This window comes from Mauremys mutica, chromosome 2 (assembly GCF_020497125.1).
Source record: "Mauremys mutica isolate MM-2020 ecotype Southern chromosome 2, ASM2049712v1, whole genome shotgun sequence".
Classification (NCBI taxonomy): Eukaryota; Metazoa; Chordata; order Testudines; family Geoemydidae; genus Mauremys; species Mauremys mutica.
Window position 1 is genome coordinate 124030564 of NC_059073.1, and position 26511 is coordinate 124057074.

At 43.3% G+C, this 26511-nt stretch overlaps 1 protein-coding gene across 1 annotated transcript; it reads right to left on the reverse strand.

Annotated features, from left to right (window-relative positions):
* Positions 1-830: 830 nt before the first annotated feature.
* Positions 831-26310, reverse strand: SERPINB5 (serpin family B member 5). Its single transcript, XM_045006918.1, has 7 exons — positions 26228-26310; positions 16060-16237; positions 12020-12157; positions 8755-8872; positions 6868-7010; positions 4463-4630; positions 831-2470 (listed from the first exon to the last, which is right to left on the reverse strand). The coding sequence occupies exons 2-7, from the start codon at positions 16231-16233 to the stop codon at positions 2078-2080; spliced, it is 1134 nt and encodes a 377-aa protein (XP_044862853.1). The 5' UTR covers positions 16234-16237; positions 26228-26310; the 3' UTR covers positions 831-2077.
* Between the last annotated feature and the right edge of the window lie 201 nt (positions 26311-26511).

The following is a 26511-nucleotide window of genomic DNA, read 5'->3' on the forward strand; positions in this document are numbered from 1 at the left end:
AATGCTGATATATTGGTTCCCAGGGTGATCCAGAAATATTAGGTCTGTTATCTTGGCTCATAGGCTGAGGTGAATTTTCAGAAGCCCACAATCTATCAGAAGACAAGGACCAATTGCACCATACTGACTTTGGAGGCAGGGCCAGCTCCAGGCACCAACATCCCAAGCATGTGCTTGGGGCGGCACTTCTCAAGGGGCGGCACTTCAGCTTTTTATTTTTTTCTCGTCAGCAGCGGCACTCCGGCTTTTGTTCTGTTTTTTTTGTTTGTTTGGGTTTTTTTTTGCTTGGGGCAGCAAAAAACCAAGAGCCAGCTCTGTTTGGAGGCTTTGCAGGCATTTTGCTGAAAACTCATTCCTAGAAAAATGCAGACCTCCAAATAAAGCTCCAGTTTACATTTGATGTGAACATCTGGAAGAGATGCACTATTTAACCAACCATTTTAATTGTATATCTCTCCCCATCAGTCATCCATTCATCACATAACCTTCTTTAGCGCAATATCTTAAAAAACTCATTCAATATTTGGAGATGCAGTAACCATTTTTCTCATCTGCTGTTTTGACCACACAACAATTTTTTTAACAAAAAATATATCCAAAGTGTGTCTAGATCCTATCTGTCTGTAATATCGATAGTACAGGATTAAAGGGTGGGCATGAATATAACAGAAACCAATTTTTGGCCTTTGAACCAGTTTAAAAGTAGACGACACACACTTCTTTTTATAATGCTTTATTCTGAATGGTATAAGGTAAACCAATACTGAACACATGCAGCAGGAAGACCTTAGCCAGAAATTAAACCTACTTACAGTGCTGTTATGTTTCTCTTGAAGACCTTGTTCATAAAAAAATATCATTTTTTTCCATTCTTGCATCAGGAATTAAATATATTAATCCATGTTAATGTCTGGATTTCCTTTTTACACATCACATTCACTGCGGGGATCATCTTTAACGACTACTCTGAAGTCAGAAATGATAGGGCAACATAAGCCTGAGACGTGTGGCAGTTCTCACTCCATAGCAAATGTTTGGTACGTTCAATATTTCCAGTTTTCATTTTCAGAATATACACAACCTAGGCTCTTCATAGCTGGAACTGCCACTGAGCAGTAGCATAGTCAAGGGTGAACTGAGTTTACCCACTTCTCATTTGAGGAATATAGAGTTCAGTCTAGGTTAATTTACCCACTTCTTTTTTTATCACTACATCACTGCCACTTAACTAACTTACATTGCTAACTTGATTTCATCATTTAAGGAGCATCATTAGGGAATTTCCAAGCTACTGGGGCCAGATCCTACACTAGTGCTCCACTGAGGTTGCCAGCTGAGGATCTGGCGCTTACAGTAACAACTGTAAGTATTATCATTAATTATTGTATTATCTAGTGCATTTCTTCCCTAGATATCGCTGCAGTTTATGAAGGTGAATAAGAATTGTTAACTCCATATTACAGATGGCAGCCCCAGTCCTCCAATAGACTGTGTAGACACACTGCTCAAACCGAATGGAGTCTCACTGAAGCCAGTAACGTTCCACTGAAGCACAGCACTGTGTCTGCACAGTCAACCGAAGGATCAGAGCTATAATCCCAAATGTCAAAATACTTTTTTTTTTTGGAAGTAGGAATACACTTTGGAAAGATTCTAGACACAGCACAAGGTAAATTTATAGAAAACTTAGCTAGCTTTCATTATGAAATTTCAGATCCTTCAGCAATTCCAATTCACCTTCCTCCAGGAAAATGGACTTTGATTTAATTTTCTTTTAGAAAATGAAATGCATCAGAGAAACATGAATGTTTGTTTGTTGCTGGAGATGGGGTATTTCCTGATGAAACACATGAGAGTTCCTGTGTGGTGCTAAATTCCTTATTCTAGGTGAGTGAAACAAAAGGAGTTAAATTGCATCATTTTATATGACTGCTGCATGTGAAAAGTATGTGGTGCTGCCTGTTTGATATATGAACATCTTAGATTACCTTTCAATGGTGGTACTCAGGATGCAAAGCTTTACCGAAATATGAATCACAACAAATGGATTCTGCTTTTCTCAATAGATATGCCCTATTTAAGGAGAACAGAATCTGCCAGAAAGAATAATGTTGCGAGTTTTGTTATGCCTAAACAAGAAGATAAATGGATGGTCAGCTTTAAATTCATCTTTGTGTTGCAGGATCCGATATCCTGGTACCTCTCTCAATTCAGCACCTTCTTCATTTACTTCCAGAGAGACTCTATGGATGATCTGGGACAAAACCACACCCTTAGTCTCAGACATTTCAGAGAAGTCTGCTACATTCTCGTTAAAAATATCTGTCATCCCCAGGCTTTCCAGAACAGGCTTCAGATCATAATCCCCTTCCACCTTAAATTTGGGAAGAAACACGTTCACTTTGGTATTGGCCATCACGCTGGGATTGGTCCACTGTACTAACGTCTCAGGAGTGAGCGCCTGTTCAAGCTGAAATAATAAAGCAAGGGAGCATATTAATGGTCAATTTAAGGGGGGAAAAGACACTCCCCACTGTCCTCCTCTGTTTAAAAACCAAAGATAAGGGACTTAAACTTGCCCTTGATATATAGTAATTATCATGCCTAAGGGTAAATGGTGCTTTCAGTTCCATTGATATCACTCTGGTTTAACTCACTGGTGTAGGTTTCTATAGTAACTCCATTGAATGAGTATAATCTGGTCCTTAGCACATTACAAGTACTGTGTGAGTAATCATCACAATAGCCCTCTGAGGTAGGTACCTCAAGGAAATTGGGAAGGACAGCTTAAGTGATTTGCCCAAGGCCACATAGCAAGTGAAATAGCAAAGCTGATACGTGAGCCAAGGCCTCTTGATTCCCATGCCCACGAGCAATGGAATTACTAGCCTCTGTTTGCCAGAAGCTGGGAATGGGTGACAGGGGATGGATCACTTGATGATTACCTGTTCTGTTCATTCCCTCTGCAATGTGGCATTGGCCACTGTCAGAAGACAGGATACTGGGCTGGATGGACCTTTGGTCTGATCCAGTATGGCCATTCTTATGTTCTTGTGTTCATTTGAACTAGACAACAGACTCAAGCTTCAAAATTCTGATCTGGATCTAGATTAGGGACAGTCCTGATATTTGGGGCTTTTTTTTATATGGGCTCCTATTACCTTCCACCCCCTGTCCCAGTTTTTCACACTTGCTATCTGGTCACCCTGTTCTAGATCAGCTTTTGTCAGTGTTTGTTTCCAGATATTTTATTTGGCCCAAAGTCTGAGGGGTGTGCAGAGCAGGCGATTTCATTGGAATCCATCTCGAACTTGAATTAAAGGATGTCTCATGATCTGAATACAACTTCCATGTATAAATGATAGTACCCACAAAACTGCATGTGCTTATGCTAGTGCTAACACAATTAGAGCCAGATTCTGAGATCCTTACTCACAGTGAGTAGCACAGACGTAAGTGGGGTTCCTTGACCCTTAATGTCTAAACTGTGAACTGGCTGCGGTTCGCCGCTCCAGGCCAATGGGGTCAGCACATCCCTCGGCCCGCACCACTTTCCGCAGCCCCCATTGGCCTGGAGTGGTGAACCGCAGCCAGTGGGAGCCGCAATCAGCCCAACCTGCGGATGCAGCAGGTAAACAAACTGGCCCGGCCCTGCCAAAGGTTGCCAATCTCTGCACTAGTATATACCCTTTGACAAATGAGGGAGACTGAGGCATGAAAAGTGAAGTGACTTGTTTTTTTACTTTTGAACAAGTTCAGGCCAGAGCTGATAGGAGAACCCAGTAATCATGACTGTAATGCCCAGACCCACAAATATAGTTAGGTTCTAACAACCCTCTATTTCAATAGCAAGACAGGGTGGGTGAGGTAATATCTTTTATTGGACCAACTTCTGTTGGTGAAAGAGACAAACTTTGAGAACTCTGAGTAAGTTCTAAAGCTTGTCTCTTTCACCAACAGAAGTTGGTCTGATAAAAGCTATTACCTCACCCACCTTGTCTCTCTAACATCCTGGGTCCAACATGGCTACAAATACACTGCAAATTTTAATTTCAGTGCAAGTTAGAAGCATAAGTACCTTTGTGGATCTGGGCCTAAGTGCTTTGCTATAATCGCCAGGCTACACGTACATTAACATGGAAACTAGATCTCTGGGCCAGATTTTTAAAGGTATTTAGGTGCCTAAAGATGCAGTGAGGCACTTAGTGGGCTCTACAAAAGCACTTGGTCCTAGACACAGCACTCCAAGTGATTTCCTTTAGCTGAGGTGGCAATGCGATTTCACAAACACAACATCAGATGCAGAGAAGCAGAAGGAGACAATTAACTCCTAAGGAACCACTATCCTGTTCCCTTCTTAGTAACTTGAGAGTAATACAGAAAATATACCTTAGAGGCAGAATTATTGTAAATGGAATGCTTCCCTTGAAAACAACATTTAAACCTTGTCTGTTTCTCTTACCTGTTCCAAGCCAGTGGTATCATCCTCAATCTCTTTTGGTAGCAGAATGAGCATGCTCATGTGCTTGTTGAGGCAAGGGAGCTCAAGGATTGCAGTTTTTAATTCCTTTACATAGCCCAGGCAAAACGTAGCTTCCAGGTTCATCATTTGCACTGGTTTTGTTTCAGTCTGTAAAACATACAGAGTACAACTTGGCAGCCCCTTTCTTTCACAAATGGGATGGAAGGAAGGAAAGTATGTGTGCTTGGATGAGAGTTGTACCTATGCATCATTTCTTTGGATTGGGGCATTTGTTTGCCTTCATATACAGTGAAACCTGTCTGGCCTCATTCCAGAATGACAGACATGGGTGGAAATGGCTTTTCTACTAATGGTGGATCAGGATTCTACTTAATACACTGGGGGACACTTTGGGGAGGTTTCTGAAGACAGGAGGTTGCCTCAGATTGGTGGCCTCTGGTAGCAGTTTCACTGTAAATTACAATGTATAACATCTAAAGGGCATTGCAATATCAGTGAGCCTAAAGCACTGAAGATATGCCAATGGCTGAGGCACAACATTATCAGCATGGGGTAGCAAAAAATTGGCAACACCTCTGCTATAAGCGGAAAGCAGTAAGAGTGCCCCTTTTTTTATAAAGAACCTTACATTTTCCACAAACTCCGGGGAGTCCGGTGGCACCATAAAGACTAACAGATTTATTTGGGCATGAGATTTCATGGGTAAAAAACCCACTTCTTCAGATGCATGGAAAAAGTGGGGTTTTTACCCATGAAAGCTTATGCCCAAATAAATCTGTTAGTCTTTAAGGTGCTACCAGACTCCTTGTTGTTTTTGTGGCTATAGACTAACACAGCTACCCCTCTGATACTTATTTCCATAAACTGTTTTAGTACTAGTCCGAAAGGAACTTTTGGGGTTCAATCATACAATACCACCAAATGCTTCCTGTCATTAACATTTTGACTACTGTCAAACAAAACTATTAACTAATCCTGAGCTGGACCAACATATCATTGACCCAGTAAGAAAATAACAGTCCACATTACACAAGCCAAGGACATGCTATTTCACTAGATGACATAGTGAAATACTGTGGCCTGAAATGTTCCTTGTTTGTAGATGACCTTAAGATAGGCGCTCCAAAGCTCTAGCATGAAGATCTAGATCTAGCTTTGCACCACCTCCTGGCTGAACCCAGACACTGTTGTCTGTGCTTTCCCTGGAAAACACCGGTTTAGCGTCTCCACTCCGATAAAATGGAAGTGTTTCTGATGGGCAGGGGGAAGCATTAGACTGAGGAATGGGCGGGAACTGTGAGTATGCCTTCTCTGGGAGGTGTGACTAGCCTTCACCAGTGATGTTACCAGTCTCTGGGTTATGATGGAGGCGTTGATGTCTCTGGATCATCAGGAGTTAGTTGTAGTGTGTTGTACTTTTTTCTGTCTCTGCGTGGCCTACAGGCTGTGACCATTCCCTTTGACACAAATCCCACCACAGTGATCTACTGTTCTGTGACTTCTAGACTAGCTTTCTGCAATGTGAGCTACTTGAGGTTACTTCAAGGGTATCTGAAGTCTTCAGCTAGTGCAGTGTGTCTCGAGCGGGGGAGCCATTCTGAGTGTATAACACCAATATTCTGTGCCCTGCACTGGCTACCTCTTTGGGTTAGGATGCAGTTTCTGGTATTGGTTACAATCTCTGGGGTGCAGTTACCTGTGAGATTGCACTTCTCCCTCACTCACATAATGGCAGTTAATGATCACTCTTTCTGTCAATGACACTCTAGTCATAGTGTAGTACAGTGGTTCTCAACCAAGGGTCTGGGGCCCCCTGCGGGGCGGCAAGCAGGTTTCAGAGGTCCTCCAAGCAGGGCCAGTGTTAGACTCACTGAGGTCCTGGGCATAAAGCCGTGCAGGGCTGAAGCCCGGGGCCCTGAGCCCTGCTACCTGGGGCTGAAGCCAAAGCCTGAGCAACTTAGCTTTGTGGTCCCCAGGCAATTGCCCTGCTTGATACCTTCTAACACCAGCCCTGGCTTTTATATGCAGAAAAAGAGTTGTTGGGGGGGCACTGGTGGGATGTGGAGTTTTTATAGCATGTTGCGGGGGCCTCAGAAAGAAAAAGGTTGAGAACATGTGTAGTAAACGTCACAGCATAGAGAAAAGTATATCTGGTAATTTTTCTTCAGATCATAGAAACTGATGAGGTGGGGTCTTTGAAAGGTTTATATAAAACCACCAACACATTAAAATGTTAACTGGTTTATGGCACCCAGGACACAAAACAACAAGTCTCAGTAGAGAGCTCCATGACAGCCTAGTAATACTGAAGATTTCTATTTCAGTTCTTCCAAACATTTACTTACTTTGAAACAGGATAATTTAAATGCTTTTTTAAAACATACCTTGTTGATTTTAAAAGGACATTCTTTGATTTGTGCCTCTGGGAACTTCTTCATCCAGTTTGTTACAAAATAAGCTGTGTTAACCAGGAGGATCTTAGTCTGGTCATTTATACTCCCCTCATTCAAAATGTTCTCCATTTTACCTGTGCACATGTTTTTTTAAAAAAGCACATCATTAATAGAATACAGCAATATTGTTGTTCGAATAGTTGAATACTCTGCCCGGTTACAATACTAGGGTTGGCTAGATACTGTACTCATAGATTAGGAAATTTAATTCAAGAGGGAGACACTCTACTTGTGATTTTAGTATTTGTAGCCTAACTTTGGGGTGGGGAGGGACCTGAACTTCCAAATGATGCAAAATATTTATTTTGTATTTTATGTGGTGTTGGAATCCAGATGATTTTTCCTATATTGGGTATATTATAATAAAAACAATTCTTAAAAGCTATTGATCTTTCATTTTTAGTGAAATAGTTACAGATGGTTATTTTATTTTTATAATTGGTTACATTTTTACAAGGACTATTTTAAGGATTGTAGACCAAATTCATATTTGGTGTAACTGTCTTGGAAGTAATGGAGTTTAATGAATTTGATCCATTGTGGTCAGAGTAAATAGCAAATGCTATTATGAGAGAACTGCAGCCATTCAGACACTAGATACAGAAAGGTAATGGCTAGAGAGCTGCAGGCTTCTATAGTAAGTTTCTGTGAGATACAGTTTGTAATTTTGGGAGCAAAAGGCAAATTTCAAAGCTAGTTGCTGCTAATTTCAGATTGAGATGGTATCAGACAAATGGGAAAAAGCAAGAAGTGCTGTTTCAGTTATAGCACGCTACCTAGTACTGCATGGTACGCTTTAAAGTCATAGAAAGGTATTTTTGTTGTTTTCCAGACACTCTAAAATTTTAGCAATGTCACGAAAGGAACTGGATTGACAGCATTCTAGACTCATAACTTCTCTTTATGCACAGACTTAGGCACAAAATAGGCAGTACAAGCTACCTGCACAATCCCACCTGTCTGGAAGAATGAAAACCTGAATCATGTACATCTAATTTCATAGTCCTACCACTGGGGGGCACTAGTGACCAAGAAATCCTGTGAGTGCTCAGTAAATACACACAGTGCTATCAAGCCCTGTGCTACTAAACTCAGCAGCAGGCTGGCAAGAGCTGGGAAGGCAACCCCTCCCCTAAGGAATTCTGCATGCTCTGCCCTGGGACCCTTAGTCTCCTGCTCACTGGTCCAAGTCTGGTATCCATTGGTGGTGTCCAAAACATCATTAACTTCTGACAGCTGTTTGGTGGCCTATTTGATATGAGTAAGTGATCTCAGTCCAATTATTACATAAAGACGTATCCAGATAAGGAAACATCACCACCATTTGGCATCTTTATGTCAGCAAACAGGCCAAGGAATGAATGGCCTATATGAAATTATTTGGGGGGGGAAAAAACCACAAAATTTGGAATCTGGGGAACATTTGCCATTAGCATATAACTTTAAAGCAGGTCAGATATTGGATTAAAATTATTAATACGGTCCTTTGAATGTTTGTTTAGGCCCGAATGTGAACCCCTTACATCAAAGAGCAAATATTCTCAAATTGACCCACTGAAGTCAAGTGTGTAACTACTCACCAGGATAAGGAAGGCTTTCACAATCTAGTCCTTAGTTCAGTTTCACTACTGCATCTTTTCTATGTCAGAATATATTTAACATCATTAATTTTAAGGATCACACTAAAAAAGCATGTTCCCATTTCTTTCACTATATAATTATGTCTGAAAATGTTAACTAAAAATGTCACAAGGGAACAGAATTCTTATTTCTTTTCAGAGACGTTAAGTAGGGTCTCCTGGATTAAACTATACTTGCCATCGGTTAGCTCCGAAACAGATTTGTTGATCTGCTGCCTGGTTTCCTCCATTTTTTCTTTGAAGTCTACTAGTTCCAGTTCAGATGGAAAGGGTCTCTTGGTGGCATTGATAAACTCCTGAAAGACACAAAGAGTCAAATACATCCCAGGTGCAATCCCACTGATTTAATATTCCTACTACATGGGTTCATTTGACACAGAGAGAGCCTGTGAATGTCATCAGCTCAGAGGTTCAACAGGAGTCAAGATTCAATTATATTACATGAGGGAATAAATTGACCTATGGCCTTTAAAAAGTGCCTATCTTACCATAATTTGAGATGATAAAACGACACCACATTCATGGTCTTCCTGTTGCAAATGATTGGTAAAAACAGACTATTCATACAATCTACATCCTCAACATCCTGACAATATATTTGAAGAGTTTAATGGATGCTATTAGGTCACCACTAAAATAAAGCTGAGAAAGTTTCCATAATCATAGCTTTGTTTTCACTGGATTTTAGCTTTCTGAAAAAAAATCAGCTTTTGGGCTGAAATTTTCCATGCTTGAGCTCTGTCCAAAGGAATGATGGTGGTGGGGGTTTTTTTGTTTGTTTTGTTTTTAATTTTTTAAATCTCTTCAGCCATTTTTTAATTCTGCGAGTTGAAAAAGCAAACAATCATTTTCCTTTCTTTTTAATCACACTTGTTTTTTTTCCCCAAAAGTGAAAAAACAGCTGAGCTTCCAAACCTGACATACGTAATCATAGTGTGTGTGTCTGTGTGTGTAAATTAGGGGCACATTTACACACCACCTTTGGACTCATGAGTTTAAGATCGGAAGAATTTGAGGTGACAAATCTTTAACCCAGCATAAATGCCTATTGTGCCTTAAAGCCTTTTTGCTGTAAAGATTTCAGGTAGTTTAAATATTTATGCAGCTGTAAGGAAGCTGACATTCTTATCCTGACATAAATGTTTAAGTTAGCAGAAAAGGTTCTTAACCATCTTAATCATATGAGGTTATTCTGAGAGTTGATGCTGCCTTAACGATTTTCCTTTTTAAAAAAATCTGCCACATTAAATGCAAATAAACCCTGTTAATGCAAAGTTAATTGCACAGCGGAAGTCTCCAAAAATCAGGAAATGCCTAAGTTAAGGTTCCAGATGTAATGTTGATGTACCCGTATTGCATGTGGTAATTCAGCTCCTGTTTGTCTGGATAAACATGTGTAGCTTAATATGTATCTATTCATCATAAAAGACTTAGCATAAAACCACACCGGATGTGCAATGCAAAAGTGTTAATGCTGCTACTAAAAAATTAACTTTTTCATTTTTTTGTTTGTTTTTAAACTTTTTTTTAAGGTAAAATTACAATAACATTTTAACATTCTACATTGTACATTATTTAATTAATGCTGTTACTTATTTGACACAATGTTTCCATAACACATATTACTACTAAACAAATAGGGAGCAGATACAATAATACTTATATAGCACGCAGCTTATAGGCAATTTTATTTATTTTTTTACAATATTGTAATTCTATAATGCATGCCTATTTAAGATCATAACACTATAGCTCTTCCTGCTGACCCTAAAAATTGAATGGTCCTCAGTGTGGTGACCCTTTATAGGAGTCAGCAGGTGATACAGATCTGACAAAGTCTAATATACCCTCTAAAAAGTATATCACAAGAGACTTTTATTTAGCTTCCACTAACCACTCAATACTTTAAATTAAAACTTCAAGCCTGATATTAGGGAAAATAAATTGTAATTGGTGGAAGCTATAGAGTAATTGTTGGGGGGAAGAGAACTTTTTTCTTTGGTCTTGTTTTTCTTAATTTAAAGTGACACTAACTTGATATCAAGTTAGTTTCCAGATGTGAGTAAAAAATAGTTTCAGGTAACAGACTGCCTCTGGCTCCCCATTCTAATTATTGTGGTTTTACAATCACAAGAAAAATGACCCATTACAAAAAAGTGAAACTGACTCTATAGGGGAAACAGTGAAACTGATACTACACAGAATCCTATTAAATCAGGGGTTCTCAAACTGGGGGTCGGGCTGTCAGCCTCCACCCCAAACCCCACTTTGCCTCCTGCATTTATAATAGTGTTAAATATGTAAAAGATGTTTTTAATTTATAAGGGGGGTCACACTCAGAGGCTTGCTATGTGAAAGGGGTCACCAGTACAAACGTTTGAGAGCCACTGTGTTAAATGTTCAGCCTGGAAAAACAGAGAAATAGATTTTAGCTATCTTTAGGTGATTACAGTCTCTTAGGTCAGTGGTTCTCAACCAGGAGTCTGGGGCCCCCTGGCGGGCAGGTTTCTGGGGGGTCCTCCAAGCAGGGCTGGTGTTAGATTCATTGGGACCCAAGGCAGAAAGCTGAAGTCCCACCACATAGGGCTGAAGCCCAGGTCCCTGAGACCTGCCACCTGGGGCTGAAGCTGAAGCCTGAGCAATGTAGCTTCACTGGGGCTCCTGTGCTGTGGGCCCCAGGCAATTGCCCTGCTTGCTACCCCTTAACACCAGCCCTTGCTCTTATATGCAGAAAACCATTGTTGTGACACAGGTGGGCCGTGGAGTTTTTATAGCATGTTGGGAGGGCCTCAGAAAGAAAAAGGTTGAGAATCCCTGTCCTAGGTAAAACAATTTCAGACAGTAACATTTTAAAGCGGATTAATACTGCTGCTATGTTGTGCAGGGTCTTCAAGGCACAGAAAAGTCATTTATGTTTGAAGGGAAAGGGAGACCCAGAGGAAGGGAAAAAAATTGATGTGAGCATATATTTAAAGACTATCATAATGACTGTGCACAAGGAGGCAGAGTTAAGGCAGCATGGGCAAGTTTAATTCTGGCATTTTGTAATTTCTGAGCACTTGACTTTGTAACTTTGTTTTTTTATTTCAGCAGTGCATGCTAATGTATAACTAGACGGAAATTAGTAAACTACCATTATATCAATTTTAAGCAAGGGGGCTTACTTTCTAAAGTTACTAGAACAGCATGGAAAGGGAGAGATTTTTGATTATTAGTAACTTATTTAGTGTCAACAATAAGCTAGGCATTTTGATAAGTTGGCTTGATTAAAAAAATTTTTAGAAAGAAATGCAATTTAAGTGGATAAAGACATTTTAATTCTGAGGCCAACACAGTAACATCCAAACAGAGACAGGCTATTATGTTAAAATAACCATAAGGCCTGTATAGCCAGTCAATACATTGGCCAAGCAGCCTATCAAATGTATTCCTTAACTACTTACCGTGGTAGGGTTCAGAGACTTTTCTACATAGAGCCGTTTGACCATTTTCAATGAAAAGAAAGAGCTGAGTTTGGAAACATCAGACGTTACTGTTTGAAACCCAAACAAAACATCTTTGACGTCTTCTAAATGGAGTGCCTGTTAATGAACATGTTAAGATATTATGCGTCTGTCTTGGCTTAAAATCCCTAGCTGTTCAGTAATAAACAGCACTAGTATGTGGCCACTATCATTGCTCCTTATATTTACAATGGTAACAAAGCTTCTTTCTCCCCTTATAAGCCCTGTCTGCAAATCTCACATAAAGCTAAAGTCCTGAGCCTGCAACGTTATTTGTGGAAATAGTCCCACTGAAATCAATAGGACTACTCATGCAAGTGATGCTAATCACATTTGTCTTTTCAGCATTGGGCTGTCACCGTGTCCACAAATTCCAATCCCTCCAAAAAAACTCTGAGTAACCTCTTGTAGCTTTAGAAAATATCATTCTTAGGATCAGGGCAGCTGAAACTTTTTAAAAATTTGAAGCAAATTACAGAAGCTTTACTGAATTATAACTTTAAGGTAAGGAAATATCAGTAGTTCAAACTTCTTATGCATTTACACCTCCCAAAGAATTAGTTAACAGGGAAGAGCAGTTTTTAAACAACACAGTGTTATATAAACTATTTGGAGGTGAAGGGGGAGCAGAAGCAGAATTGCTTAAAGAGTAATCAGATGCCAGCAGCTACAGTGACATGAAAAATACAGCTGACGATTGGGTAGCTAACTCAGAAATGCAAAGCCCAAGCATTCAAAAATCATGAGTCAGGTTCCAAAAGGTCATGAGATTTAAAAAAAGTGTTGGATTCTTTTTAATTGTCTTCTGGTTTCTGAGCCTTTCAGGTACACTCTGGTCACATTTTTATGCTTTTCTCAGCAACTATTAGGGCTAGAAACTTTCTTTTTAATGTAAGCAGTGGGGCTTTTTACTAATCACCTTCCTCTAAGAGCCAGGGCTTTAAGAAAATCACCAAATATTACGAAAGTCACAATGAAATCCTGAGAATTGACTATACTGCTACCCCTTTAAATATAAGTGCTGATTTTCGCTTTTGGACAGTGGGAGGAGAATTTCTAGCAGTTTCAATTTGAAGATCGCCTTCTAAATGTAAACTAATCCATACCATTAAGTTTGTCACACTGCTTTAAATAAAAAGCCCCACCCAGCTCTCATTGACTCCCCACTGGTCATTACAGTATCTATTTCAAGTTCCTGAAATGAGGGACAGGGAACAGTAGGGTGTAATTGCCTCTTCCCCACATCATTCCTTCCCCTGTAGATGTAATCCATTCACTGCCAGTGTGCATACACTAAATCCCCTGCCACCTTATTTATTCCCCTGCAAGCATAACCCTTTAAGTGCCCCACCTCAGCAGGTATAAGAGAGCACACAAAATGATTGATTAAACGTTCAAGGATGATTCCAGAAATTTGACTGGCTAATATAGGAGGAGGGATAGCTCAGTGGTTTGAGCATTAGCCTGCTAAACCCCCAAGGTTGTGAGTTCAATCCTTGAGGAGGCCACTTAGGGATCTGGGGCAAAAAATTGGTCCTGCTAGTGAAGGCAGGGGGCTGGACTCAATGACCTTTCAAGGTCCCTTCCAGTTCTAGAAGATTGGTATATCTCCAATTATTATATATAGGGCATTATCTCTATAGAGATGTTGTGTAAATACCAGTGAGATGCGTATCCCCCACAGAAAAAAGAAAAGCTCCAAGCCTATGTCATCTTCTTTCCAGTTTGTCTTTGTAACCATAGCAAAATTATCTTGGCCAAGCCTCACCCATTATCTCCTCATGAAGAGCCCCATGCCTTGACTGCTATCGTTTAAGCATGGGAAATATATCTGTATGGCAATTACAGCATACGTGAAGCAGTTAGTAAAGCTGCAACCCTGTTACTTATCCAGCAGTGGGAGACTCTTCAGCAGTTTGCAAATAGCAACACTTCCAGAGCTATATCAGGGATTATTTTAGGGGACACTGGCACCTGGCAAGGAAGGCTCTACAGCACACTAGTTTGCCACATAATAGCACCCAGGGTGGACACTGCTACAGGGCACTACCAGTATATCAAAGTGCACTACTACAGTGCACAACAGCAGTACATCAATGTGCATTACATACCTTTCAGTGCACTGTAGCTGTGTCCACATGGGCCATCACTGCTTGTTCTACTGCATTAAGCCTCTCTTGATTACTTTCAGGGGAAAGGGTGAATTTTATTGCCAAGGGAATTAAGTACTTTTACAGAGTTATGAACACCAGAGTAAAAACTGACTGGTGAACCACACACCTCATTTGGCTCCAGAAATGTGCAATCAGAGCAAAGCAGTAGGGACAAAAAAGGGGGAAAAAACCAAATACTGTACAGTCCTGTGTTAAATGTAAACTATTAAAACAATAAAGGGAAAGTTTAAAAAAAAAGATTTGACAAGGCCAGGAAACTGTTTCTGTGCTTGTTTCCTTTATATTAAGACAGTTAAAGGCATCATTTTTCTTCTGCATAGTAAAGTTTCAAAGCTGTATTAAGTCAATGTTCAGTTGTAAACTTTTGAAAGAACAGCCATAACGTTTTGTTCATTTATGAACATTTCAGAGTTATGAACAACCTCTGTTCCCAACGTGTTCGTAACTCTGAGATTCTACTGTACCACTAATGGATTTGGGCAAAATTTGTTTTATGCATGTTTCCCTAGACATCCCTGCAACACACCCTGCTGTTAAAACACCAGGCCTATCCTGAGTAGATATTGCCAATCATGCTGAGTTGTGCTGTAATGAAAAGCCATTCTCCAGAAAGTTCAGTGGTCTCAATTGTGCAGTAAACCACAGTGGAACCCTGGCACCCCTGGGGGAATTCTGCACCACTGCACATGCAGAGAATTCATGTGCTGTGCAGAATTATTTTTTTTTACAGAAAATACATTCTGCTGGAAAGGTGATGCAGTTACTCCTTTTGGCTGCCAGAATACAGCAACTGCTCCCAGATGCGAGCAGCCCCAGCTATGGATAGAGAAGAGAAAGACATTGCCTTGCTCACAGCATCCTGTCCACGGGGCCAGGTCAGGAGGTACGGTATATATGGGGACAAACAGCATGGAGCTGCTGGGTGGGGGTGATCACAGAATTGGGTTCAGAAGGGCTAGTTGGGGGGACAGACTGAGGCAGGGGCTGAATGGGACTGGGGGTGCAGGGACACATGGGGATGGGGAGGGGATACAGGAATGCATGGGGATAGTGGATGGCTGAGTGGGGGTGAAGGGCCACATGGGTATGGGGAGAGCAGGTGCAGGGCCACATGAGGGGAGGGGTGTGGCTGAGTGGGAGTTCCAGGCCACATGGGGATGGAGGGAGGGGTGGCTGAGTGGGGACACAGGGACAAATGGTGACGGGAGAGAGAGTCAAGGGATGCATGGGGACGGGGGATGGGGTTGTCTGACTGAGGTACCGGACCACATGGGAGGAGGGGATGCAGGGCCACATGGGGACGGGGGAGAGGGTGGCTGAGTGGGGGTTCAGGGACACATGGGGACAGAGGAGAGGGGGATAAAGGGATACATAGGGTGGGGGGAGAAGGGGTGGCTGAGTGAGGATGCAAGGACACATGGTGATGGATCAGGGATCGGCAACCTTTGGCTCGTGGCCCATCAGGGAAATCTTCTGGTGGACTGAGATGGTTTGTTTACCTGCAGTGTCCGCAGGTTCGGCTGATTGCAGCTCCCACTGGCCGTGGTTCGCCGTTCCAGGTCAATGGGGGCTGCAGGAAGTGGCTGCCAGCACATCCCTTGGCCCGTGCTGCTTCCCACAGCCCCCATTGGCCTGGAATGGTGAACCATGACCAATGGGAGCTGCAATTGGCCAAACCTGCAGATGCTGCAGGTAAACAAACCGTCTCAGTCCGCCAGTAGATTTCCCTGACGGGCTACGTGCCAAAGGTTGTCTATAATCGCCAGTTGCATATTTTTATACCTAAAAGTGAAGCTAGAGGCTCACCTTTATCATTTGGGTTGCGGTGTCACCTTTGGTAGCTTTATATGCCAGAGTCAGAGAAGTTGAAGTACACAGTGGAGCAAAAACAATATTGGCTGTTTTGTCCTTCTCACACAATTTTTTGAACATATCAACTGCAAAGCCAGTGTTTGCTAGACGCAGAGCATCAATAGCCATTTTCCTGAAACAGAAAAAAATAAGACCAAGGTAATTAAAAAATCTACCACTTGCTCATGCTGTAAAGATTTCTGGGGTGCAACACTGATTTGTTCATCATAACACCAGCAGGAAGAGGTCAGATCAAATAAAACAGTGCATGTTGAGGCACAAAGGGCCAAATCTGTATTTAATCTATTTTTGATGTATACAGTTAAACTACACAGATTTAAAAGGTACCTTTCCTGCGCGCTAGGTACCTCTGATACTGAAACACCCCTTTATTTGTTTCATTGACCTTCATGTCTCTTGGTTTACAATGAACTGTTCCATCAAAGCCTATGGTGAATTTTTGTGCATGTTGATCTTCTAGAGCAGAAGTTCCCATTCCCAGATGGTGACTGGTGGCTCCCTCACTAGTGCTCAGCAAAGAGCAGGCTGGTCCTGTAGGCTGGGATTTTCAAAGAAGCCTAAATGAGTTAAGTTCATTTTGTATCCTTTTGAGACTAAATCCCTTTGAAATTCAATGGGAGTTAGGTACCAAACTCCCTTAGGTTCCTATGGAAATCCCAGCTATCATGCTGACTTATCATTTCCAACTGTTTACATTGCAATTACTTTCCTAAGATTTTTATATGTAAGCAATTACTGTCATTGCCACAGGGATGTTTAGGTGATCTGTGAAATCAGGAAGGGATTGTCCATGAGACAATCTTTGTATTAAAATGTGGTCCTTGCTAAGAAAGGGTTTAGGAACATTTTGATCTTGTAGACTGTCAAGTTATTGGGAACAGATTTGGGCCAAATTCAGCCCTCGTGTAAGGAGGTGTACCTCAGCTGTACTGTAGTCAATGAGCCAAATTTGAATAGTAAGATTTAAGCATTCCTCTGGATTTATAGAAGAATATGGCCCATTGGTTTAGTTAATTTGGGCCAGATCTGTCTGCAATACTATGAAGTATAGAAGACGGAAATGAGGAAAAACTCACCTTAACTGCTCCACAGTTTTTCTGCGAAGTAACGCAGAAGGAGACAGAGAAACAGAAATTCTGAAACATTGACATTAATGGGAATCTTGCCATTGACTTCTGTGTGACTAGGATTGTACCCTGAGACCTTAACAAAAGTCACTTAGCTATGTGCTTGAGATGAACTAGGAAATACTTGTACTGTTTTGTATGAATACAGTTCATAGAATCATAGAATCTCAGGGTTGGAAGGGACCTCAGGAGGTCATCTAGTCCAACCCCCTGCTCAAAGCAGGACCAAACCCAACTAAATCATCCCATGTCTCTCTGTGGGTCGTTTGTTATGGGTTACTTGCTATAGAATTAGATCAAAAGGGAATATTAAATGAATCAAGCAGGAAAGGCAATGCAAGGCCTAGATAAGATGCATCCCAACAAACACTCAAACACAATACCCAGGTTTATAACTACTCCTCAGCCTCAACCCTGGGTGACACAGCACAGTGTTTAGTCAAGACTAAGGAGAAAGAGAGAGATGAAAGAGAATACTAAGACGTTACAGGACATCAAGCCATGAAGCCCCCTTACCGGGTGTCAGAGCCCAGGCTCCAGCCCAAGGAGGAATTTCTACACTGCTATTTTTGACTCTGTAGCATAAGCCCAAGTCAGCTGACCTGGGCTCTGAAACTCTGCTGCATTCTCAAACATTTACTAAGCTATTTTACATCTCTGTCGTCATAACCGATCTCATTACGGTTGCCAACTTTCTAATCGCACAAAACCGAACACCCCTGCCCCGCCCTTCTCTGAGGCCTCACCTCCCATTCACTCCATTCCCCCCTCCTTCTATCGCTCGCTTTCCCCCATCCTCACTCACTTTCACCGGGTTGGGGAAAGAGCTTGGGGTGCGGGAGGTTGTGAGAGCTCCAGCTGGGGGTACAGGCTCTGGGGTGGGGCTGGGAGTGCAAAAGGGGTCTCTGGGCTGGAGTTGAGGGGTTCAGAATGCGGGAGGGGGCTCAGAGCTGGGGCAGTGGGTTGGGGTGCGGGAGGGTCTGAGGGCTCCAGCTGGGGGTGTGGGCTTTGGGGTGGGGCTGAGGATGAGGGGTTTGGGGTACAGGCAAGAACTCAGGGCTCAGGCAGGGGGTTGAGGTGCAGGAGGGGGGGTGCAGGGTGTAGGCTTTGAGAGCGAGTTTGGGTGCAGGGATGGGGCTCAGGGCTGGGGCAGGGGTTGGGGTGCAGGCTCTGGGAAGGAGTTGGGGTGCTGGAGGGGGTTCTGACCTGGAGCAGGAGGTTGGGGTGCGGCCTCTGGCCTGGCAGCGCTTACCTCAGGAGGCTCCCGGTCAGCGGCTCAGCAGGGCTGAGGCAGGCTCCCTGACTGCCCTGGCTCCACACGGCTCCTGGAAGTGGACGACATGTCCCTTTGGCCAGGGGCGGCTCTAGGTATTTTGCCACCCCAAGCACTGCAGGCAGGCTGCCTTCGGCGGCTTGCCTGCAGGAGGTCCCCGGTCCCACAGATTCGGCGGCAGCCTGTGGGAGGTCTGCCAAAGCTGCGGGACCAGCGGACCCTCTGCAGGCATGGCGCCGAAGGCAACCTGCCTGCCGCCCTCGCGGTGACCGGCAGAGCATCCCCCTGGCTTGCCATCCCAGGCACGCGCTTGGTGTGCTGGTGCCTGGAGCCGCTCCTGCCTTTGGCCCCTAGACGGAGGGGCCAGGGAGCTCTGCGCACTGCCTGTGCCCACAGGCACCATCCCCGTAGCTCCCATTGGCTGCAGTCCTGGTCAATAGGAGCTGCAGAGTCAGCACTCAGGGCGGGGTCAGCGCGTACTGCTCCCGTGGCCACCCCTGCGCCTGGGGGCAGCAAGGATATTCTGGCTGCTTCCAGGAGCCGCACAGAGGCAGGGCAGACAGAGATCCTGTCTTAGCCCCGCTGCGCCACCAACCAGACTTGTAACAGCCCAGTCAGCTGTGCTGACCAGAGCCACCAGGGTCCCTTTTCAACTGGGTGTTCTGATTGAAACCAGACACCTGGCAACCCTAATCCCAAGTAGCAGCAGAGTATGTTGGAACTGCAATAAGAACCACTAGCCATGTGCACAATGGACTGTCTGTAATCAGGTACCTGTTCAATATTGCATATAGCACATTTTTTTGTGTGCACATTGTGAAAGAATTTGTACACACTTACCTCCATATACATAGTAAGTGCAAAGACTTCTGACTGTGTAAATTCTAACATGTGTGCACATTTGTAGGGTATGGGTGTGGTATGGGTGTGGTATTCATGCACATTGCTGTGTGTATGCAGAGAGATGCTGCATAGGGGACCCTTTGAAAATATGGCCCTTGCTGTTTAGTAGAGACTTCTAAAATAAACAATAGTATTTGTAAATTTTATGGGAATACATATGTGTGCATATTAGTGTCTCCTGTACACTAGAATTAACTTGTCTTCTTAATAGTCAAGATTTTTTTTATTAGAGAGGGCCTTTTATAAGAAAAATAGCTTTGATTTCTTTTTAATTAACTTCGGTATGTAATTCTAGATTCACTTTTGTAAAGCATTTGGAGATATCTTTAGTCTAAAAGACGCTATGTAAAAAGATTATTGAAATATATTTCACAATTTAATTACCAGTATATGAAGCAACCAAATGGCATCATACCAGGTCCCTGTTTAAAAAACACACCTAATTTATGCTGCATTCTCGAAAGGTTTTCTCAGCGTCAGTGAATATTGGCAATGGATTAATTTCCTTGCAAGACGCACCTGTTTCCCAGCAACCTTTCAAATGCTTTGGTAAACATATGCCATGAGTGTTCTATCATATTTTTACCACAGCTGTATGCCACACTGTGGTGTGCACAGCAAGGCATTGGAAACGTGCCTTGAATGCTTTGTGAGGCATAAGGAAAAGAGCCACTTGTCTGCTACCACTCAAGTGTAGCAGGGTGGTGACCCGCTCCAGCCCTGACAGGGTTGGAACCAGCCCTCAGAGAGGGCTGGCAGGCTGGGAGAACAGCCCAGGCTGAGTGGGGAAACAGCCGCAGCTGTGGCCATGCCCCAAACGGACTCAGCTGGACCTATAATGGGACTGCTGGGCTGAAGCAGCCTCAGTCTCTCTCTGCCTTCAGAGAGAGTGGCCTGGCTGCTGGAAGCTGAGAGAGAGAGAAAAAAAAGAGAGAGGGAAACAAAAAACAAACCAAAAAAAAACCTGAGGGAAGCAGGGCTGGGGAATAGGGCAGGGGAGCTGTAGGGCTCTGCCTGGTTAAAAAAAACCCAGGCTGCGACCTAGTGTAAAGCCAGACAGGTACTGGGGCTACAGAGGGCTAGCCAGAGATAGGCCGAGGCAGCTGGTCCAAACCCCTTTGCCTGTGATGAGTGGCTGATACACTACAGTCTGCCCCAGGGAACGGGGGCTAAGTGATGACTGGCAGTAGCCAAGACTGAGGTGAGGTGGGAATAGTGGGTTGGGGGTTCCCCAGGGAGGGGAGACCCAGATCAGTGGGGTACTGTCAGGGGGCAGCACCCCATTTAAAGGGGCACCGGGGTCCAGGGAGGGACATGGGGGCCAGAGGACAAGTGGATCACCAGCCTGCAGAGGGTGCTCCGGAGCTGGAATGAGCTAATTCCCAGAAGTCACCAGCAGGAGGTGCTGCGGGGGTGAGTCCACTTGTCTATACCAAGAATTGCAACCAAATCTATGCCACACACTCATATTCACAGACAGGCATGGCTTATTCCTAGTAGAGTATAGCTCATTCATTTTACATTTTGTATTGAGCTCTTATAAAAATGTCTTTAAGTTCTGAGACCCAAAGGTTATGCAGTGTATCCTTCCATTGTGAGAAAAGCATTCATAGAAAATAGAGAAAAGATTTATAAGTACTTATTGTTTTGACTTATTAGCTTTTAAATTTCTCTATCTTTTTTCCTTTCCCTGGACTATTTAAATTTCTTCTCCATACCCTAAAAGCCAGGCTGCCTTTTCAGTAGTAGTTTAGGGCTCAACAGCCACTTTAAACAAAACATGGAATATAGAACAGTTACAAGAAATAGGGAGGAAAGAACAGGTTAAAACTGTCCTTTTATTTCTCCTAGAGTCTTTCTCTCTTATGCACTTGCTAGTTACACATATTCACTTTTGTGTGTGTGCATATATGTAAAATATGACATTCCCGCACTCCTTCCCAATGCTGCCTGCATTATTACATACACGCCTCCCCCACCACCAGCACACACATTTTAACTTGTTTCCCCATGCTTCTGGCATTATTAAGGTAGGGATTATTTCATTTCATTTTCAGTAATGTGGTCCCAGCCATGCATTACTGGGAACTGGTGTACAAGTGTGACATCATCAAAAAGACAATGGACAATTGGTCTCCTTGGCAAGACTCTACAAAATGTAGAATGAAATGTGCAACTTATCTGAAAGATTTTCTTCTTAAATGCTAAACTATTCCCCATCAGAATAGAATATTATACCTGAATCTGGTCCTTCAGGATTGTAACTAAAAGATTCTACAAAGCCATAATAGAATTTTTATTCTCATACTTAATGCACATCGTTCAACTGTGGAAATGCATGTGAGTTAAGTGTCTGACTTGGTTTCCAGAGAGTAAGAGTACAAAATTTTTTTTTCAAAATTAAGTGAAATTCTTCTTCCTTATTGCAATAAAAAGCTGCAATATATGACTTTGAAATCCTTCCCTTCCATCTCTATTCCTAACTCCACTAGTGTTGGAGACACATGAATGGATATGACCAGTGATGAGCTGCCAAAATTTTAACAACCGGTTCCCTATAAAAAGTTCTGATTTAAGGGGGGGAGCGGGGGAGGGGCCGGGGCAGGCGGAGACATACTTGTGGGGCTGGGGGCCCCTGCAGGGCCTGCGGCAAATTGCCCCACTTGCCCCCCCAGCAGCCCTAGAGCCCTCCCCCCTTACCTTGCTGGCAGCTCAAAGCAACTCCGGAGCTCAGCTGAGCTGCCCAGCTGATGCCGGTGGCTGGCCACGCTGCAGCTGGGAGGAAGCAGGGGAAGGGCAGGGGGAGCCTCAGCCTCCCCAGCTGGGAATCCTGGGAGCAACAGGATGGTCCGGCCCACGGACTGGAGTTCTTTGCCCACCTCCTGGCCCTTTAACAACCGGTTCTCCATGGAGGTCTAATTTTAGCAACCGGTTCTTGGGAACCTGTGGGAACCTGCTCCAGCTCACCACTGGATATGACCATGCTTGTTTTGGAGTCAAGTGCATTCCTTACTGAAAATTGGAAGTATTGCATGAAGAACCTTTCATTGTACTGTATATTGATCCAATAATTAGTCCTATTTGAGAGACTTTTTATCAAATAGATTCTATTTTTGGGATGATAAACGACTCAACATTTATAATTTTTTTTTCTAGTGATCTGACTGCCATCAGTAAAACGTAGAATGTTTGTTTCAAAAGGCTCTAACGTTGTCATTTTCCCTAAGACACTGTATTGGGATTGGAAGAATAGTGCCAAATCCATCATTTTTTTCCACTTGCATATATCAAAGATTGTTGCTGTGAGTTATAAACCAAAAAGGTTTTCATCTGGTTCTGTTCTTTCTGGTAGGGTATTACTCTTCTTTGGGGTTTCTAGGGCAGGCAGAAATCACAGATAGTCTCCACTAGAGATAGGTTTATGATCCCCTGGCCTAGGGAGAAGTTGGAGATTATGAAGGAATCACATCAGGGAAGGCACAGAGCACTTACAGTGTCTCACTTGATCTCCTAATACAGGGGTAGGCAAACTACGGCCTGCGGGCCACATCCGGACCAGTGCTCCAGGCAGCGCAGTAAGGGGGCATGGAACAGGGGGGGTTGGATAGAGGACAGGGGAGTTTGGGGTGGTGGTCAGGTGGCAGGGGTGTGGATGGTGGTCGGGGGGGAACAGTGGGTTGAATGGGGCCAGGGATCTTAGGGGCAGTCAGGAAGGAGGGGGGGTTGGATGGGGTGGCAGGGGGCAGGCACGGGCAGGGATCCTGGGGGGGCCATCAGAGGACAGGATGAAGGTGTGGTTGGATGGGGAAAGGGTCTGGGGGGGCAGGAATGAGAGGAGGGGTTGGATGGGGCAGCGGGGATCCGGGGGCAATCAGGGGACAGGGAACGGGGGGTGTATGGATGGGGCAGGGGTCCCAGAGGGGCCGTCAGGGAACAGGGGCGGTTGGATGGGGCAGGAGTCCGGGGGGGGGGCAGATAGGAGGTGGGGGCTGGGCCACGACCCCCTCCCCTAACTGGCCCTCCATACAATTTACAAAACCCCATGCGGCCCTCAGGCCAAAAAGTTTGCCCGCCCCGTCTTATTAGGTGGGCAAGAACTTTCTTGAATGAATGATAGTTAGCCAAGGAGTGGCTGAGTTGGGCAGTGTGTCTACAGACAAACCTCCTTGGCTGATAGCTCTTGAAAATGGAGCCAGGAAAAGGCTGAACCCCACCCTTCCTTCTGGTATTTGGAGTGAAGGGGAAGAGGAAAGAGCCCCCAGCAATACCCTTTCCCCACAAGGGTGTAGTTTTATTTCTTTCTGAAAGTGCAGGAATCTATTCCTGATGTCCCAGTCCTCCCCAACTCTGGCTGGAGCCGTGCAAGTGTAACTCAGCATTAGGGTTGGGCTAGTTCTTGCTTGCTGAGCATTCCAACTGGGAGGAAGCAAAAGGCACTTTCTCTTCTGGTGACACCCATTGCACTCTCTTGTCTGCACTAATTGGGGTGGATGAATGAGTTTGTAAAAATACCCAGCCTGAACTTCACCCTAAACCTTGAGCCAGGTAAAATTCAAATGTTATGGAAGGTTTGGATCAATCTGGATAAACATCTGTGATCAAAACACAGCAGCTGGCCCAACACAAATCTTTAAACTTAAAGTACTGTGGTGTCCTACAGGAGTCAAAGACACACACAGTTGGTTTCCTCTGAATCATGGAATCCCAGCACACCAGATCTGAAGACAGTAATTAGTCCAGGTCCAAGAGAGACTGGGAGATCTGCTGAAGCCTCACCATCCCCCACATCCAACTGATTTGGCAGACTGTTAGCAAAGATTATGATCCCTATTGATGGTAGGACACACCTTGGAGCCACACCAAGATTATAGACAATAGGGAAGAAGAATTACCCTGTGTCCAGATTGGAATGATCAGTCTATTGATCTTTTTTATTCAGAGGGAAGGGATCAAGGTGGAGGAACAAGTGAGAGAGGGAAAAGATGGGATCAGAAGAAAATAATCTATCTGGGTCAAAAAGACGGCAGAAGGATGTGAATCAGAGAAGCAGGGAGGCTAAAGACCTCAAGGTGTGGAAAAGCTTAAGGTAACCAATCAAAGTCTGCATTATCTTCCTTAACAAAATCATTTCAGCATCACGCAGAACCCAGCTTCAAACTCTATCCAAACCTTCAGATCACTGGTTTTAAATATCCTTTCACGCGGAGCAGCCATGGTCAGATTACGGGTGAATGATGTTCTCCTATCAGAGATGTATGAGATTTAGAGGCTCTTGACTTGATATCTAATGTTTGAAAGGAAGCTACTATATTAAATATTATGAAATATCAGGGCCCTTTAAAGGTTGGAGAGCCTTGGGCCATGTCCCTCATTTCCCTGCCATTAAAGCCTTGGGAACAGGAATAGCTAAAGAGAAGAAGTTTGGGACATCTACTAAGGGAAAGCCCATTAGCAGACCTAGAAAGACTACACTGGTACATTTCTAAAAGAATCAAACTATAGAGAGACCCAGCTGTTGAGCCATTAATCACAGGGAGGAGTCAAGAAAAAATTGAATGGGGATTTAAAAAACTGCAGCATAGACTCCTGTTGCATCCTTCCTTCCCCACCCTATGGAAATAATAGGTCAGCCATGGAGAAGGACCATCTATTCTGAGCAGTACCCAAAAAGAAGCATGGGGCACCCTTGTGTTGGCAGTGGGTGGAACCCTCTGTTGCTGCTATCTACACAATCCTGGGAATAATGATTGGACTTGAATTTCTGGAGCTGTCAATATGACCAATATGTTCACTTCAAGACTGAAACTGAATGGAAGTTTTCACTGAGCAGAGTAAATAGTGTCAGCTTCTCATATCCATGCTTGACATGTAGGACATTGACCTTTAAAACAAAAATGGGCTCAGTTCAACCCTTAACCGGTTTATATTAAGGAAGAAAGGTGTACAAGAACTAGAAGGCTTTTGTGTGCCCTTTTTAAAAGAAGAAGAAAATAAGACTGGTTCTCTTATTGGCAGATCATCCAGTGATGTATAAAGGACAAACATGTGAAAGACATGATCTCCTCTGAACTGTCATTTCTTTAAATTGTGCAAAGTACAGGTCTGCTCTGTTGACTTCAGTGTGAGCAAAGAGTTTTACATTGATTTTATTGAAAGAAGGATAAGGTCCTGTGTCAGAGGATATGAAAGAGAAAGAAACTTTGGGAAAAGGAGAAAAATTGAACCAAAAAATGTACTGTGCCTAGTATATAAGGGGTGAATTAAGGAGACTAAACAGCCAGGTTGAAAATCAAAATGATTATTAGGTTAATGTCCCAGCCCCACAGCGCAGCCTAGTCAGGATTAATCATAGTACACAGAAAGCAGAGCAGGGTGTACACACCCATATAGAAACTGACAGGAAAATTCCTTCTGCAGCAGAAGTTCTTACAACAATCTAATAATCTAAATCCTAAAACACAGATGAAGGGTGCCTTGACACAATCAGTCTGTTGTAACACAGGGAAAGTAATTTCTACAACAGAAAGTGTGAAGATTGTAATCATTCCTACTCTTTACAACAACGGCTGCCTGATCTTATTCACTATTTACGATACACCATTTCCGTGGAGAGGAAGGTAACTTAGGAAAAGAAATTGGCTTTGGGTGGAACTGAAAAGTTCTACTGAATTAAACAAAAGAAATACATGCAGCAGTTTAAAATATTCATTTTTTTCTTACCGGCCTTTCTATCCCACTTGCTGATATTTTACAATGGATATTAGTTAGAGGTGAGTAAACAATTTTGATCTGCACTTACCTTGCTAGGCAATAATCCTGGTAAATGAAGAGACAAAAATTAAATCGGCACAGCAGAAAGAACTAAGTGTTCGTGGTGCCACCCCACAGAGCAGAAAGAATCTATTAACTCACCTGACAAGTAATGCCACTCCCACTTTCCCAATCTTAATTTGTGCATAGACTCTCTCTTTTCTTCTTTCCTTAATCATCCTTCTTGGCAACTCACACATAGTAGGAAAATAATGATTCACACTGGTGCTGCTGTTGCTTGCACACCTCTCATAAATGACAACATGCTCTAGC

Excerpts from the sequence above, each read along its gene's own strand:
- SERPINB5 (XM_045006918.1), bottom strand. The coding sequence starts at position 16,233 with ATGGCTATTGATGCTCTGCGTCTAGCAAACACTGGCTTTGCAGTTGAT. Across the intron at positions 8,873-12,019 it reads AGTCTCTGAACCCTACCACG|GAGTTTATCAATGCCACCAA; the intron begins GTAAGTAGTTAA and ends TGTGTCTTTCAG. Across the intron at positions 2,471-4,462 it reads ATACCACTGGCTTGGAACAG|CTTGAACAGGCGCTCACTCC; the intron begins GTAAGAGAAACA and ends TTATTATTTCAG.